We start from the raw sequence: 13,449 nt of genomic DNA on the forward strand, positions 1-13,449 counted from the left end.
TACAAGTGACTTTAAGCCTCTCAAGTAATGAGAAATGGGAATTTTTTTTAATGTTCTTAGAGTATTTAGTTTTATTTTATAAAGGTTCAATAAGCACATGTACATAAAAGTCAGAAATTTTTAGCTAGATTGAACATAAACCTGACACTATTAGTAATGCCATGAATAACTGCATGACATCTTCAATTTTTTTTTAAAGCTAATCGGCTACCATTTTCTCCTGAGACCACTGTGTCTTAAAAAAATGCAGCAGGCAGATCTTTCTTTGGAAGAGAGATGAAAAGAGGGCAGAAAAAGGGCCAGGTTCATGCTTTAAAATGTCCAGGTAAGACTTACTAATCATTCACTTCAGGAGCAATTTTTAATAAACCTTAATTGATCAAAATGTGTCAGAGAAATGGATCACGGACAATGGCACTATTTCCAACTGGAATGTAAGTTGCTCCCCAGATTTCAGAGTTGTAAACTACCTAAGAAATTATGACGCGACATCAAAATGGCATTAATGTTTAATCCACATTAAGGGTGTTTTAGTTTGCACACATTTACATGACACATTTATTTGTTCAAAGAATCTATGGAATTTATCTTCTAGAATGAAAAACTACTTCATGCTATTTCATCTCATGATCACATGTATATTTATCCTAGACCGCAACTATATTTTGGCTTAGGTGAAGAAAAATAAGTTAAAATGCTGGGTGGAGAGGGCTGTATTATGTTGAAGTCATTAAAAAATACCTGAGGTAATAAATATTTTTCATCCATGTTTAATTAAAATACATGGTATATGAGTAAGTCAGTGCATTTAGATAACTATTTTCTCAAACTAATTTGCAAATGTCAAAAACGTTCAGAACACAGAGGGGAAACATTAAAATAAACAGATATTTGAAAATGTAACATAACACAAGTAACCTTAGAACAGGGTTAATAAACTCTGCTTGCATTTTCTAGTTTATGTTGTATATTAACCAATGCTCAAAAGTATGATGATAATATTAATTGTGTTAATACTTCTGTTAAATAAATTAAGCCTGTAAAGTGAAATGCAGCAGTTTTATTTGCAATTCTGTGCAAAATAGCTTAAGCACAGTGGAAAGGACTTTTATTAAAACCTGAGAGCGTCTCTGATGAGTATGTAAAGCAATGGACCTATCAACATTTCAGTCTCCAAACCACTCATGGGCTAAACAAGCTATTAATGACAGTTATTTTACAACACTTAAGATGGGAAGACTGTGTTGTCTGACCACAAGGACAAGTAGGTCATAGCTCTCGAATGCTATACAATGTAAGAAACATAAATGAGACCTCTGTGGGAAGAAAGAACCCACAGGTATGGCTCCAGAGTTCTTTTGCTATTCAGCTATTAATAGAAAGAAAATCCCAAGTAAAGTTGTAAACACTTGCAATCTTTTATAGTAAAAGATAAATTGTTATCACTTAATTTTTCACCTAAGGCTGAAAAAGGTATTATTAGTTCAAGGTATTATCGGGCTTGGTTCCAGTTCTCAAATATACAATTTTATATCTGGAACTAAAATATTCTTGTAGAATAAAATGATGGATTTCTCTCTCCTACATAAATCCATGAATGTCTATCTTCCTAACTGGAGAGAAAGGCTGGATGCCCAACGCACCATTCAGAGGTTACAGACTCTCACTCAATAAGCACATAGGAAACATCTAGACTTATCAGACACGAAAGGCCCAATTCACTGGATACCTGGTCTTTTAAGTCAATGCCTAATTTTAAAATTTATCTTATTAGTTTAATTTGGAGTAACATTTTTATTCCTCTATATGTGCACAGGTTCCACTCACCCTCCACCAGAGCACTTTTGCTAACTACTTCCCTCCTGCACTGACACTTCCCTTCCCTCCTATTCCTGCTAGTAACCAGAAATTTTTTTCACTAAGCTCAAGATTTGTTTTTGCTGCATTTAATGCATTTGTCTTCCTGGCAGTACCTGGACCAGCAGCAGTAATCTCACTTGAGAGCTTCAGAAACTCAAATCTCACCCCAGCTGTGAAGCAGAGACTTCATGTAAGACACGGATGGAGGTGACTCATACACGTCATTTAGTGGATCACCATACCCCTCATCCAAGCCACCCCCAATTATTTCAGTTTTCAGGAAAAAAGGGCAAGGGAAGTTTTAGAAATACACTGTCAATGAGGATTATTCACTTCATTTCCAACAAGGTGGACAGGCACAGCAGTTTTCCTTTCAAGCCAGAAACAGTCCACAATACTATTAAAAAGTGACAACTTTTTATAGAACTTCCACTAACTTATCCTGTCTTACTAAGAGAAATGGGCAGCATTATTTTTTCATTTGATAGCTGTATTATCATTTAGTAGCAAGGCTCTGATTCCTTAGTGTTCAATAATTGTAGAAATAAAAATACATAATTCTACCTGACTGTATTACAAGCACTCTACAAATAGTACAACAAACATCACACCTAATCGCCAAACACTTCTACTTCCATCAGTCTGTTCACAGACATGTGCTGCACTCACAGTAGGTCTTTAGTTTGCATATGACTATTCAATAAATAAAAAATATTACTTTGTTACATTTATTATAAAATCTAAGTACATTATAAGCAGGTTTTTGATGTATGCATCTTCTCACACTATGATTCAACTTTTACAGAAGAAAACAAAACAGTGGACAGTGTTATTATTTAGTACCATAATCTAAAAAAAAAAATTTATTCCTGGAAATAAAAAGACAACTGTAATTAGGAAAGAGCTTAGACAAATTAACCAGAAATAAGTAGTTTGAGCTAGTGAAATAAGAAAAAGAAAAAAATGGAAATGCCTCAAGGCAAAAAAAAAAAATCAAATTACCTAGAAGGGTAAGAGAACAAGAATGGTTCCACAGATATTAAGAATGAATTAATATTTTCAAGAAAGTCAAGGGAAAAAAGCTGAACACTGAGGACTACATGTACAGAAAAGCTTTCATTCAAGTAGAAGACTATAGAAAAACTGCTTGAACTCTACAAGGTCTCAAGTACCATGTACACAGGAGCCTTCCTTAGGTCTATACTAGTGGAAGACTTTTTACAAAGAGGAGATAAGTGTGAAAATATCAGCAAACTAACTGATGGTACATATTTATGTTTAGAAAAGAAGGTGATAAGTATGGGTGGAAGAAAAGGATGCAAACAGCAGTTTTCATAAAGTAGCAAGAATAAAGCAGAATGGGAGGAACAGGAAAAAAGGGAAGCACCACAGGAGCACTGGTGTAATCAAGGGGTTCGATAGGAGCAATGGGTCTCATGTAAGAGGTTGTGCAGGAATCGGGGCGATTAAAAGCACGACAAAAGATATAAACGCAAAAGTAATCACTAAAGCAAACAACAATTTAGTAATAAAAACAGTTCTTAAGAGACAATTCTCTGTATTGTTCTGTACATCTTACCTTGGTCACTAGTCTGAGTTCAGAACCATTTTTCAAAGATAATTATAAGCAAAAAGTCTTGGAAGATATAGTTTCCTCTAGGCCAAAGGACAGTTTTATTACTTAACTAGGACAATAAAGATAATGCTTTTCCTTTGGGCAAAGTTTGGACAGATTTTCTAGTAGCTTCCTAAAGAAATCCAAATGATGGAGCTTCTCAGTTTTCACACAAACCAAGTGGGTATGTGGCATCACCCCATGAGAAACCAGGCTCGGGGGAACCTACACAAACATGAAGCATGTGCTACCCTCTGTGATAAAACATGTGTTATCTTTTATTAGTGATAAAGTGTTTTGTCTCTGACCCAGGAATCATTGTCCTCTGCCAGCATCTGTTAAAGTATGGCAGACACATAGACTAAAATCTTAGTTCCTTAACAAAGAAGACACAGCCAAATAAGAAAAAAGAAAGCACAAGAAATATAATGACACACACAGTAATAACTGAGGGATTTCCAGGATTAACTGAAAAACAGCAAAGTACAAATAAAGAAAAAAAATTTAACAAAGTACAAAAAGTTATATATGATAATTTTGAGAAATAAGATGTTTGAATACATACACATGTGCTTAATTTCATAAAAAGAAGTAGGATAAAATAGTTAAAATTGGCTAGTTACGGCCCTCCCTGGTGGCACAGTGGGTTAAAGCACAGCACTGAGAATCTAAAGCCCCTTCCGCATGAGTTCGACTCCCGCCCGCTCTGGAGGTGACCACATGGTGTGGCAGACCTCTCCTGACCCGCCCGCTGCTCCCCTCAGCAGTGTACATTGTCAATCTGCCTGTTCTGTTCCCCACTCTGTCTCTGGTGAAGCCTCTCACCACCCCTGAGCCTCTAGCCTGTACCTCAGTTCTGTATGCATAAATAAATAAATCTTTAAAAAAAAAATTGGCTAGTTACAAGGAGTAGAAGGAAATAAGTTAGAAAAAGAGAAAGATACCTTTCTGAGAACAATACTTTGCGTAATTTTTACTTTTGGAAGTACATTCACATTATAAATTGTACATTCACATTATAAATTGTCTAATATTTAAGTACACAAGAATGGAGACAAAGGCACCTAAAATTGAATGCAATTTCAAATGAACACAAGGAGGCAAAGAACTACAAATAAATCTTGAACTTTTTATACTTTATTTTCACAAGGTATAGATGCAGAGAATCTGGAACAACTTTATATGTATTATATGATTGAACAAGTGAACAAATGTCATGGTGCTATTAGGAATCAGAGTTCTCACTTTTGTGAAGAAAATACATATGAAATGGGAGAAATGAGGCAGAATCTGTGATTTAAACTGAAATTCAAGGTATTAGTATAACTTCCAATTTATTAAAAATATAAGTCGACCTACCTACCTATGGACTCAAGTACTAAGAGGTCCAAGGGGTAATGAAACCTCAGGGATAATAAGCACATCATATGTCTAGATCTTGACTTCTAAATACCATATACCTTTAACACAAAACAGGGTAATCTGAAAAAGGCACTCATATGAGGAGTGGGAATGTTTACGACGAGCCTGGAATATCTTGTGCCAGAAACAAGGAAGTACTTAAACAAAAAAAAAAAAAGATGGAGCATATAAAAGGGGCCCTAAAATCATGTTGGATAGCTACTTCCTGGACAAATCTAGGGAAATTTGAGCACCAAAATAAACAAGAAAAGAAATAGGTAAAAACCAGCTTAGTAAAATAAAATTTCATGAGCCCTTGTAGATAGATAAATAAAGAGGGTGAGTTCTTACAATAGAATGCTGGCCACTACATACGACTGGAGTTGAAAAACCACTTTGTAATGATCAGGCAAGATTAACAATAGATGGTGAGGCACTAACTTTCAAAGGACTGTCTAGAACTTTAAGCAGACATAGACTTTGTGGGTAATGGACAGGGTGTGGAAAAAGATAAAAGTAGTATTGGGCAGTATATTGTAAGAGATTTAGGATGAAAATGACATGCTGGACAGTTCCCAAGAAAGGTTTACAACATAGAAAGGAATAATAGAACAAAGGCTGATCAAGGACTTGTGAAATTAAATAACTGAAATGAGTCCATGAAGAAGCTGCTAGGAGCACAGTGCACCTCTCCAACTCTCTTCTCTCTACAACCACATATGCTTTCTCTTTCCTGGGGTTACAAATAACTGTGTTACAAATAACCAAAAGCTACCACAAATATGTCTGTGGGACATATATAACATTCTTGTGCCATTTTTCTGAACATATTTAAATTGACACTGGCTTTACCTTCTCTTAGAATAATGCTAATTCTCTATAAAAATCCAAATTAATTTGAAGACAAAGACTAGTAAGAAGACCAATGTCTTAACTTCAAATGTAGGAAATGTTCTTCTTGTTTTCATTTTACACTACATATTTCCAAAGTACCACTGCTTTTTAAAATCAACCTCTCAGAAGCCATACTCCTAATTGTGTTTGGCCAAGCAACCAATACAAAAAGCTACATGTCCTAGAAAGAAGAGAAGGGCTGTAAGTACTGCTTGTTATAAGGTGGAGAGAATAAACCCAAGGAGCGTACAATGCTGAGCATATAGGTTTCACTGATGCTCAACCAATAAACTGTTATTTTCACTTCCTTTTTAGATAGCTATAAAGACTATCATTGATTTCTGTGAATATCATTAGTGTGCATCATTATATAGTATATAATATTATATATTCATATTTTTGTTAGTAACTCACAGATGTTGGGTCAAATTTACAATGTCAAACTATAGAATCTTTTGAACAACCTGGATTAATGTGTTAAAATCATCTACATCATACTATCTGTTGTGCTAATAATTCTGGTCCCTTCACCCCTAAAATGCAGCATCATTTTAATAAATAAAACACTGTCGACAATTTTTGTGTATGTATCTACAGCTATAAAATACATTATATTTGATACATTTGAAAAAGATGAAATATCACTGAGAATCAAGAATACAAGAGTAAGAATATCCAACTTTAATTAGTATACTTCATCAAAGGTTTTTTAATACCTTAATTAGAGACTCTTTCTTCATATGAAATCTTATTTAACAAAATGTAAGAATTTACATAATCAGAGTGGAGCTCGCTGGTAAGTGGGCAGGGGAGCTTGGGATGCCTCCTGCTTTGGGGAGCCCTTTTGGCAGCACCAAGCAGTTAGAAAACCAAACAACTGCTGCTGAGATTCTAAGTCGAGTATTAATGTATGACAGGGTTATGGAAAATGAAATCTCACTAGTAAATGTATAAAACATATGAAATTTAAACTGAAAAAAGCAACCTCATTATTTACTAAGGAAAGCAAACGAAGTAAATACAGTCTTTTGAACAAAAACTAATTTGCGGGGCAGTATGAAAGACCGGTCATTTTGGCACTATAGTCATTGCACTTCCTTGTAAGAAGGCCCGCACTGAAAAGTGATGCCTAATAGCAACATTTTTAATGCAATGTCCATATGTACTAGGTATATATGTCACTATGAAATAATAAATAGGACTTTTGGAAATAATTTTTAACTATGAGAATAACACTTCAATTTATTTACCTGCCAACTGGACAAATACATAGTCCAGATTTCAAAGTAGGCTGTGACACTCTGCTTTTTAGTAATGAATTTATAGTTTTAGGAAAATTATTGAAACTCTGACTTTCTTCACCTTCATTTAGTTATTGAAAAGAAAACTAAAATCCCTTCCTAACTGTCCCTTAAAACTACTAATAAGTCAAATCAGGCTGCCTCTTGAAATACTTGCTTTTGTGGAAGTAGAACAAAAGCACATTAATAGTTAACAAAGCTACAATATGATATACGAATGAAGTCTTGCATTTAAAAAGTACTTAGATTGTATTTACAAAAGAATCTCTAACATTAATTATTCAACATTTGGATTTGACCAGAAACCAGAGCATGACTTTATAATGCTCTGTTTAAATGAACTACTTAATGTTGTAATGAACACTCAATGCGGAGAGCTCAGTGAATTTTGAACCTGATATAAATTACATTTTTTCCAATTTTTTGATCAGCAGACAGATTTTAATGTTGTTGACTTGAATTTCACTTGTATTTTAAAAATGTTTACTTACACCAACCATTTCGCATCTCAATTATTTTATATTCTAAACCTGAATGTAGCTTAAACCAATGCATTATTCATAAAGCAAAGACATCAGGAAAAACAAAGCTGTGCACTTCTCTCAAAGCCGTTAAATTGCTAAAACATACCATATTTATGCATGCAATATTTGATTGTGTTTTTTGTAAAACACAAGCTTGTTTTTTGTCTGATCAAGATATGCCAAAAATTCTACACCAACCAATTTTTGTTTATAATTAAAGCAAGCATCAATCCAAGGATTGTCATCCATTTTATTTCATCTCTACATCAAAAAAAAAAAAAAAAGTAATTTAAAAAAATTTTAAATTCCCTTGAAATGGTAAGATAAATGAAAATGTAAGTGCCTTCACATAATAACAGTAAGCTGACCCTCTGGGAAATGGTTGACTTTCTCAATACAAGGTATTCAAAGCTCATTCAAAAGTGTTCATTTAGAATGCAGATATCAAAGATGATGCAAATGTTCAAGAGAAAATTAGAACTTACCAGATGTTCTAATCCAGCTTTGATGTTTACAGATTCCCTAAAATAGAAGAATAAAAGTTTTAAATAGTTGCTAAAACCTTGTCTGCTATAATTTATGTTCACCCCAAAAGTGTTTTGATAAACCCTAATAATTTTTCATTTATCTTTATTCTTATTCATAATAACTATTTTGAGGACAAAAAATTTTCATAGAAAGGAAACAGCTAATTCTTTTATTTCTACTAGTGTTGAAACTAAGAGTGAAGAACAAAAAAATGTCTTATGTATCACTTAGTAGTCATATAATACCCGTTCATTTCTCATTAGTTTGTTTTTTCCAGTTCATAATGAAATATTTAAACATACAGATTCTATACACCAGCTAAATTCTACAATTGAAATTTTACCATATTTGATTTATCAAAAATCCATCCATCAATTGAATTTTTGTATAAAGAATAAAGAATATGTTTATGAGTATATAACTATCTAAATCTTAATTTTTTTCTGATATTTTATTAATTTCATGCACACTACAAGCTAGGACCTAAAATGATTTAATATTTAAAATATCACCAAAGAAAACACACATATCAAACAGCATGATAAAGTTTAAGTATTTAATTTTTGCTTTTACTGTCAGACTGTGGATGGAATTAAAAATGCAAGCAGAAAAGATAATTTAAGTATACATTTGACAAAATGTGGTAATTAATTGGATGTTTTTCTTGACCTCAATTTATATGAATTTATTTATCAGTGACAAATGGACTTTGATTTTTCTCACTCTGCCCCAAGTAGCAATTTTTTTCTACTATAATATCATTTTAACATAAAATTATCCTCTACTGTGTGCAAAAAAAAATTATGTAACAGCCAACAACAAACAGAAATATTGCACTCATAGTATTTAAATTTTCCTCCACACCTTTCTTTCTCTGAAAGGGTCTCCCCACCTTATTATTCTCTTTATTTCTGCCTCCTATTTATTTTTATGTCAAAAATATACCTTCTCCATTTCCTTTACATTGCTATACAATCTTTTGTCATGCCATATCTTTTCCCTTCAGCTCTGCTGCTTGAAAAATATATTCTTGGCTTCTACTCTTTGCTCTCCACTGCTTGGTCTGTAATACTAGGGATAAATCCCAACATCTACTTATCTCTTATCTCTAAGAGATTATCCTTATCTCTACCCATGTTCTTCTACTCCCTGTTTCTGGCAATCTTAGAAATGCTATGTAGCCAACATTTAAAAATTTAAGGACTTCTGAAATTCATCTCTGGATGCAATCCTAAAACAAATAAAAACAGGGTATCAGAAACAAATAAAAACGGTATCAGAAATGGCTAATAGCATGTATGTGTGTCTGCATGTGCACATATATCACTTTTAGCCCTATTATTATGAAATAAATGCATTTATTAGAGCTGGAAATTAAAGCTTCAAGTTTTCAAAATTATCCAGTCATGTGTATAATCTCAATTTTAAACAAAAAGAATATGCACGTACTGAAACATCTGACAGTACAATAGGTGTGTATGTACATACCTATCATCTAAACACTGACTCCCAAATCTCAATCAATGATATGAGCTCTTTGTCCTTCTATTAATAAATTCTAATCATGCCTACATATGCACAGATATCTATGCATGTGTGTGTATATGTACTTCTCCCTTCCTATTTTTTAAAATGCAAACAAAAGCATACTATGCACACTTTTTTATGCCTTCCTTTGGCAATCTATCTTGGAGTTTGTGCTATATAATAGATATATACCTCATTTTCCCCGAGGGCTACAATGTCACATAATGGTTCTTATTAGGAAATGATATTGCAATATAAAAGAACAAAAATGCTCAGATTTAAAGTACAAGTCCATAATTTATTATTTGAAACCACTAGAGATAGACATGCTTCCTCAGAAAATTTTGTATTTAAAGCATACTTATGTCAAATAAAACTGACAGGAAGGCTTGAAGCAGCATTTCATCATCATATACAATAATTCTGAAGGAAACAGGAACATTCACATAGAGTGGGATAAACAAAGACTATAAATAGTTTCATTGACAGTTTTTCACTGTCAACCAAGTTTGCCACAAACTTTAGGAAAATTTTCTGTTATTCTATGCTATTTGTGTTTTGGAGTCAGTGATAAGAAACTGGGCCTATAAAAAAGACAAAAGAAAGAAAAGGTGGGCTACTGCTTCATTATGTTTCCAGGTGATATCTGAAATCCAACAACATTAAGAAAACGTGCATTTTGAATGGTACATCTGAAAGAAAATGAGGCGTTTTTCAGAAACTTCTCTGTCCTCATGATCAAGTATAATCAAACATCAACTACAAGGTCCTGGGTATCAACAACCTCGCCTTTTAGATTTAACTACCTCTTGTCTTCACAATTACAGCCTTATTTCAGCCATCACCAATCCCAGATTACTGTAAAGTCTCTTACTATGTCTCATGGGCTGCTGCCTTGCCCCATGTCCATGTTGTCTCTATAGTATGGTGAGCTCTTTCTAAAACAAACATGGTCACGTCAATTCCTTTCTTTTTTTATTTTATTATTGTGTTAGTTTATTCATACAAGAACTGGGGTCTATGTCAGAGGTGCACAGGATGAGAGGATTCACCAGAGACAGAATGGGGAGCAGAACAGGCAGACTTACTGAAGTACACTGCTGAGGGGAGCAATGAATTAGACATGAGGAGTCTGCTGCAACATGTACGTTAGCTACCTGGCCAGGGTTTGAACTCATGCTACCGTGACTTCAAGACTGGTGATAGCTTGATGGTGCTAAGACTTTAATCCCTGCTCCACCAGGCAGGTGGGGCTCATAAATCCCTTCTTAAACTGCAAATATCCTACTATACTTCAATTCACCCAACCTCCAACTCCTATATTATCTTGTCACAACTATACCACAGAAAGTGACAGAAACAGCCAGATAGACAACCAATCTGACTGCACTCACTACGACACCTGTTCTCTGTTTCAAATGCTACTTTCTCCCATCCTCTTCGCCAAGCTTAAAATACAAAAGTAAAAAAATGAAAAGTCCTTCCAGACTCACCTTCAACCACACCTCCACTAGAGAAAGCTTCTTTCTCTCTTTCCCATAAAAGAAGCAATAAACGCTTCTCACGTGTTCCCATCAGTTTGCCAAATGTTATTATAAATGCCTATTTACTCTTCCACTGATACCACTAAAATGAAGTGGACACAATTGCATCTTTTTAATTTTTTATCCTAGCACCCAAAATTATACCTAAATCAGAGCATAAAGTCCATGAACAAGTGTCAGACATCTCTCATCATCATGAAGACAAGTTTGGATGGTGTCAGCAATCAGGTGAGGTCCTACCAAGCCCTCCGTGTCTCTATGCCACAGTAGGTAACTGCAGCAGCAGTAAGTGGTTGATTAGGATAATACTATTAGTAGTTGTATGTTTGTGATGGGTGGTGGTTTTGCTTGGCTTTGTTTTTAAAGGAGTAGGAGGAAACAATGGAAAAAAGTGCTTACAGCCAACGTAGAATTAGAGGTTTTGTGCTATTAGAATTGTAAGAATACAAGTTAATAGTGTTCTATCCTTCTACTTATGTTAAAAATACTGGCCAAGGTGTCTGACTGTTGAAAGGAAATGAGAGATACACACAAGGAAATTTTTTAAATCTCTAAGAAATCAAAGTACTGGAAGAAAAAAAACAACAAATGGAGCAAACTCATGCAGAGAAAACAGAATCAACTGAGCAAGAGAATGTTAGCATAACAGCATCTTAAAAGGGAAGATTTTTAGAAATATGGAATAGAAAATGAGGTGGGGGTGTTAAAAATACAGCAGTTTGTGCTAAAAATGGAGCTTCCATGTGATACAGCAATATCACTCCTAGGTATCTATCCAAAAGACAATAAAATTATGATTCTAAAAGATACCTGCTCCCCCATGTTTATTGCTGGTTTATTTACAATTGGAAAGACATGGAAACAGCCCAAATGCCCAAAAGTGGAGGACTGGAGTAAAAAGATGTGGTACATATACACAATGGAATATTACTCAGCAACCAGAAAAATAAACACATGCCTTTCGCAGTAACATGAATGGAGCTGGAAAAGATCATGCTTAGTGAAATATGGCTTAAAGAAGAAGAAAAATAGAGGGTGTTTTCACTCATAGCAGAAGTATAAAGGGCTGGGGGCAGGGGGAAACAATAATAATAATGAACAATTATATACCAAATGGGGAATGGGGTCAAAAATGGGGTAGGGGGGAATTGCACTGGATGATGGTGATGGCACACGGGTGATTTGGTGATGGAAAGCCCATGGGGAATTACAACTGAGATGGAAAGAGTTACAAAATGATATAAAAATAAACTATTATATTAAAAAATATATACAGCAGTTTGAAATAAAAACTCAGAAGATAGAAAAAAAAATAGCTTTTGAAGACCAACAATGAATTACTGAGTTGGAACACAGGGTTGAAGAACTTTTTCAGAATGAATAGGAAAAGGATGAAAAAAAGAAAAACACAAAATAAAGCACAGGACTAGCAGTGCAAAATATCTGTAAAATGTGAATCCTAAAAGGAGAAGAAATAATGACAAATATTTTCCCAGGTATAGAAATATTCAAATCTTAGACTGAAAGGACACTCAGAACTATGAAATGTATCATTAAGAAAAAATTCACAGCAAAGCATAATACAGAGATACTTATGACTACTGTAGATTAGAGATTATAGATTAAAAGAAAGAAAAGTATTACCCTTCATAAAAGAAGATGATCACTGACATCAGATGTCTCAAAATTGATGCTGGACAGTAGAGTATTAACACCCACGATATTGGGGCTAAAGGACAAGGACGTGAACCGAGAAACTACATCAAGCTAATAACAAGTTCTTATTTAAATTGAAGGGAAAAATAAATTCCACACATACAAGTCTCAATCAATTTACCATGCAAAGTTTGTATTTGAAAGAAATTTTGAGGAATACCGTAAGAAAACAAATTCAGGAAAATGCAATAAGATAAAGCAAGTAAAGGTTGGTATAGAATTTATAAGTAATGTAATCAAAGCATACAAAGATGATAAAGAAAGTACACACACATGATATGAAGTTAAAATGCCAAAGATCTTAATTGGGTAAGAAAAAGAAATTTAGCAATGTGTTAATTACGAGACATAAAAAACAAAATTATTCAGAAAGGTTTCAAAAATGGACAGAAAAAGTTCAACCAGGCAAAATGAAACAAAAAAGAACATGAGGGACAATTTCAAGATGAATTACATTAAGCTACTTCATATACATTATATATATACATATACACATATACATATACATGATGAATTACATTAAGCTACTTCATATACAT

The 13,449-nt window shown here is 33.8% G+C and overlaps 1 protein-coding gene across 1 annotated transcript in view; it reads right to left on the bottom strand.

Moving 5' to 3' along the window:
* RSRC1 (arginine/serine-rich coiled-coil 1) overlaps positions 1–13,449 on the bottom strand; it is a 298,814-nt gene that overhangs the window by 157,132 nt on the left and 128,233 nt on the right. The window contains exon 5 of the mRNA XM_012724996.1: positions 8,081–8,117. Within this exon, the coding sequence (XP_012580450.1) occupies positions 8,081–8,117 (37 nt within the window). The remainder of the gene's footprint in view (positions 1–8,080; positions 8,118–13,449) is intronic.

This window comes from Condylura cristata, unplaced genomic scaffold, assembly GCF_000260355.1.
Source record: "Condylura cristata isolate star-nosed mole 26May11 unplaced genomic scaffold, ConCri1.0 scaffold00014, whole genome shotgun sequence".
Lineage (NCBI taxonomy): Eukaryota > Metazoa > Chordata > Mammalia > Eulipotyphla > Talpidae > Condylura > Condylura cristata.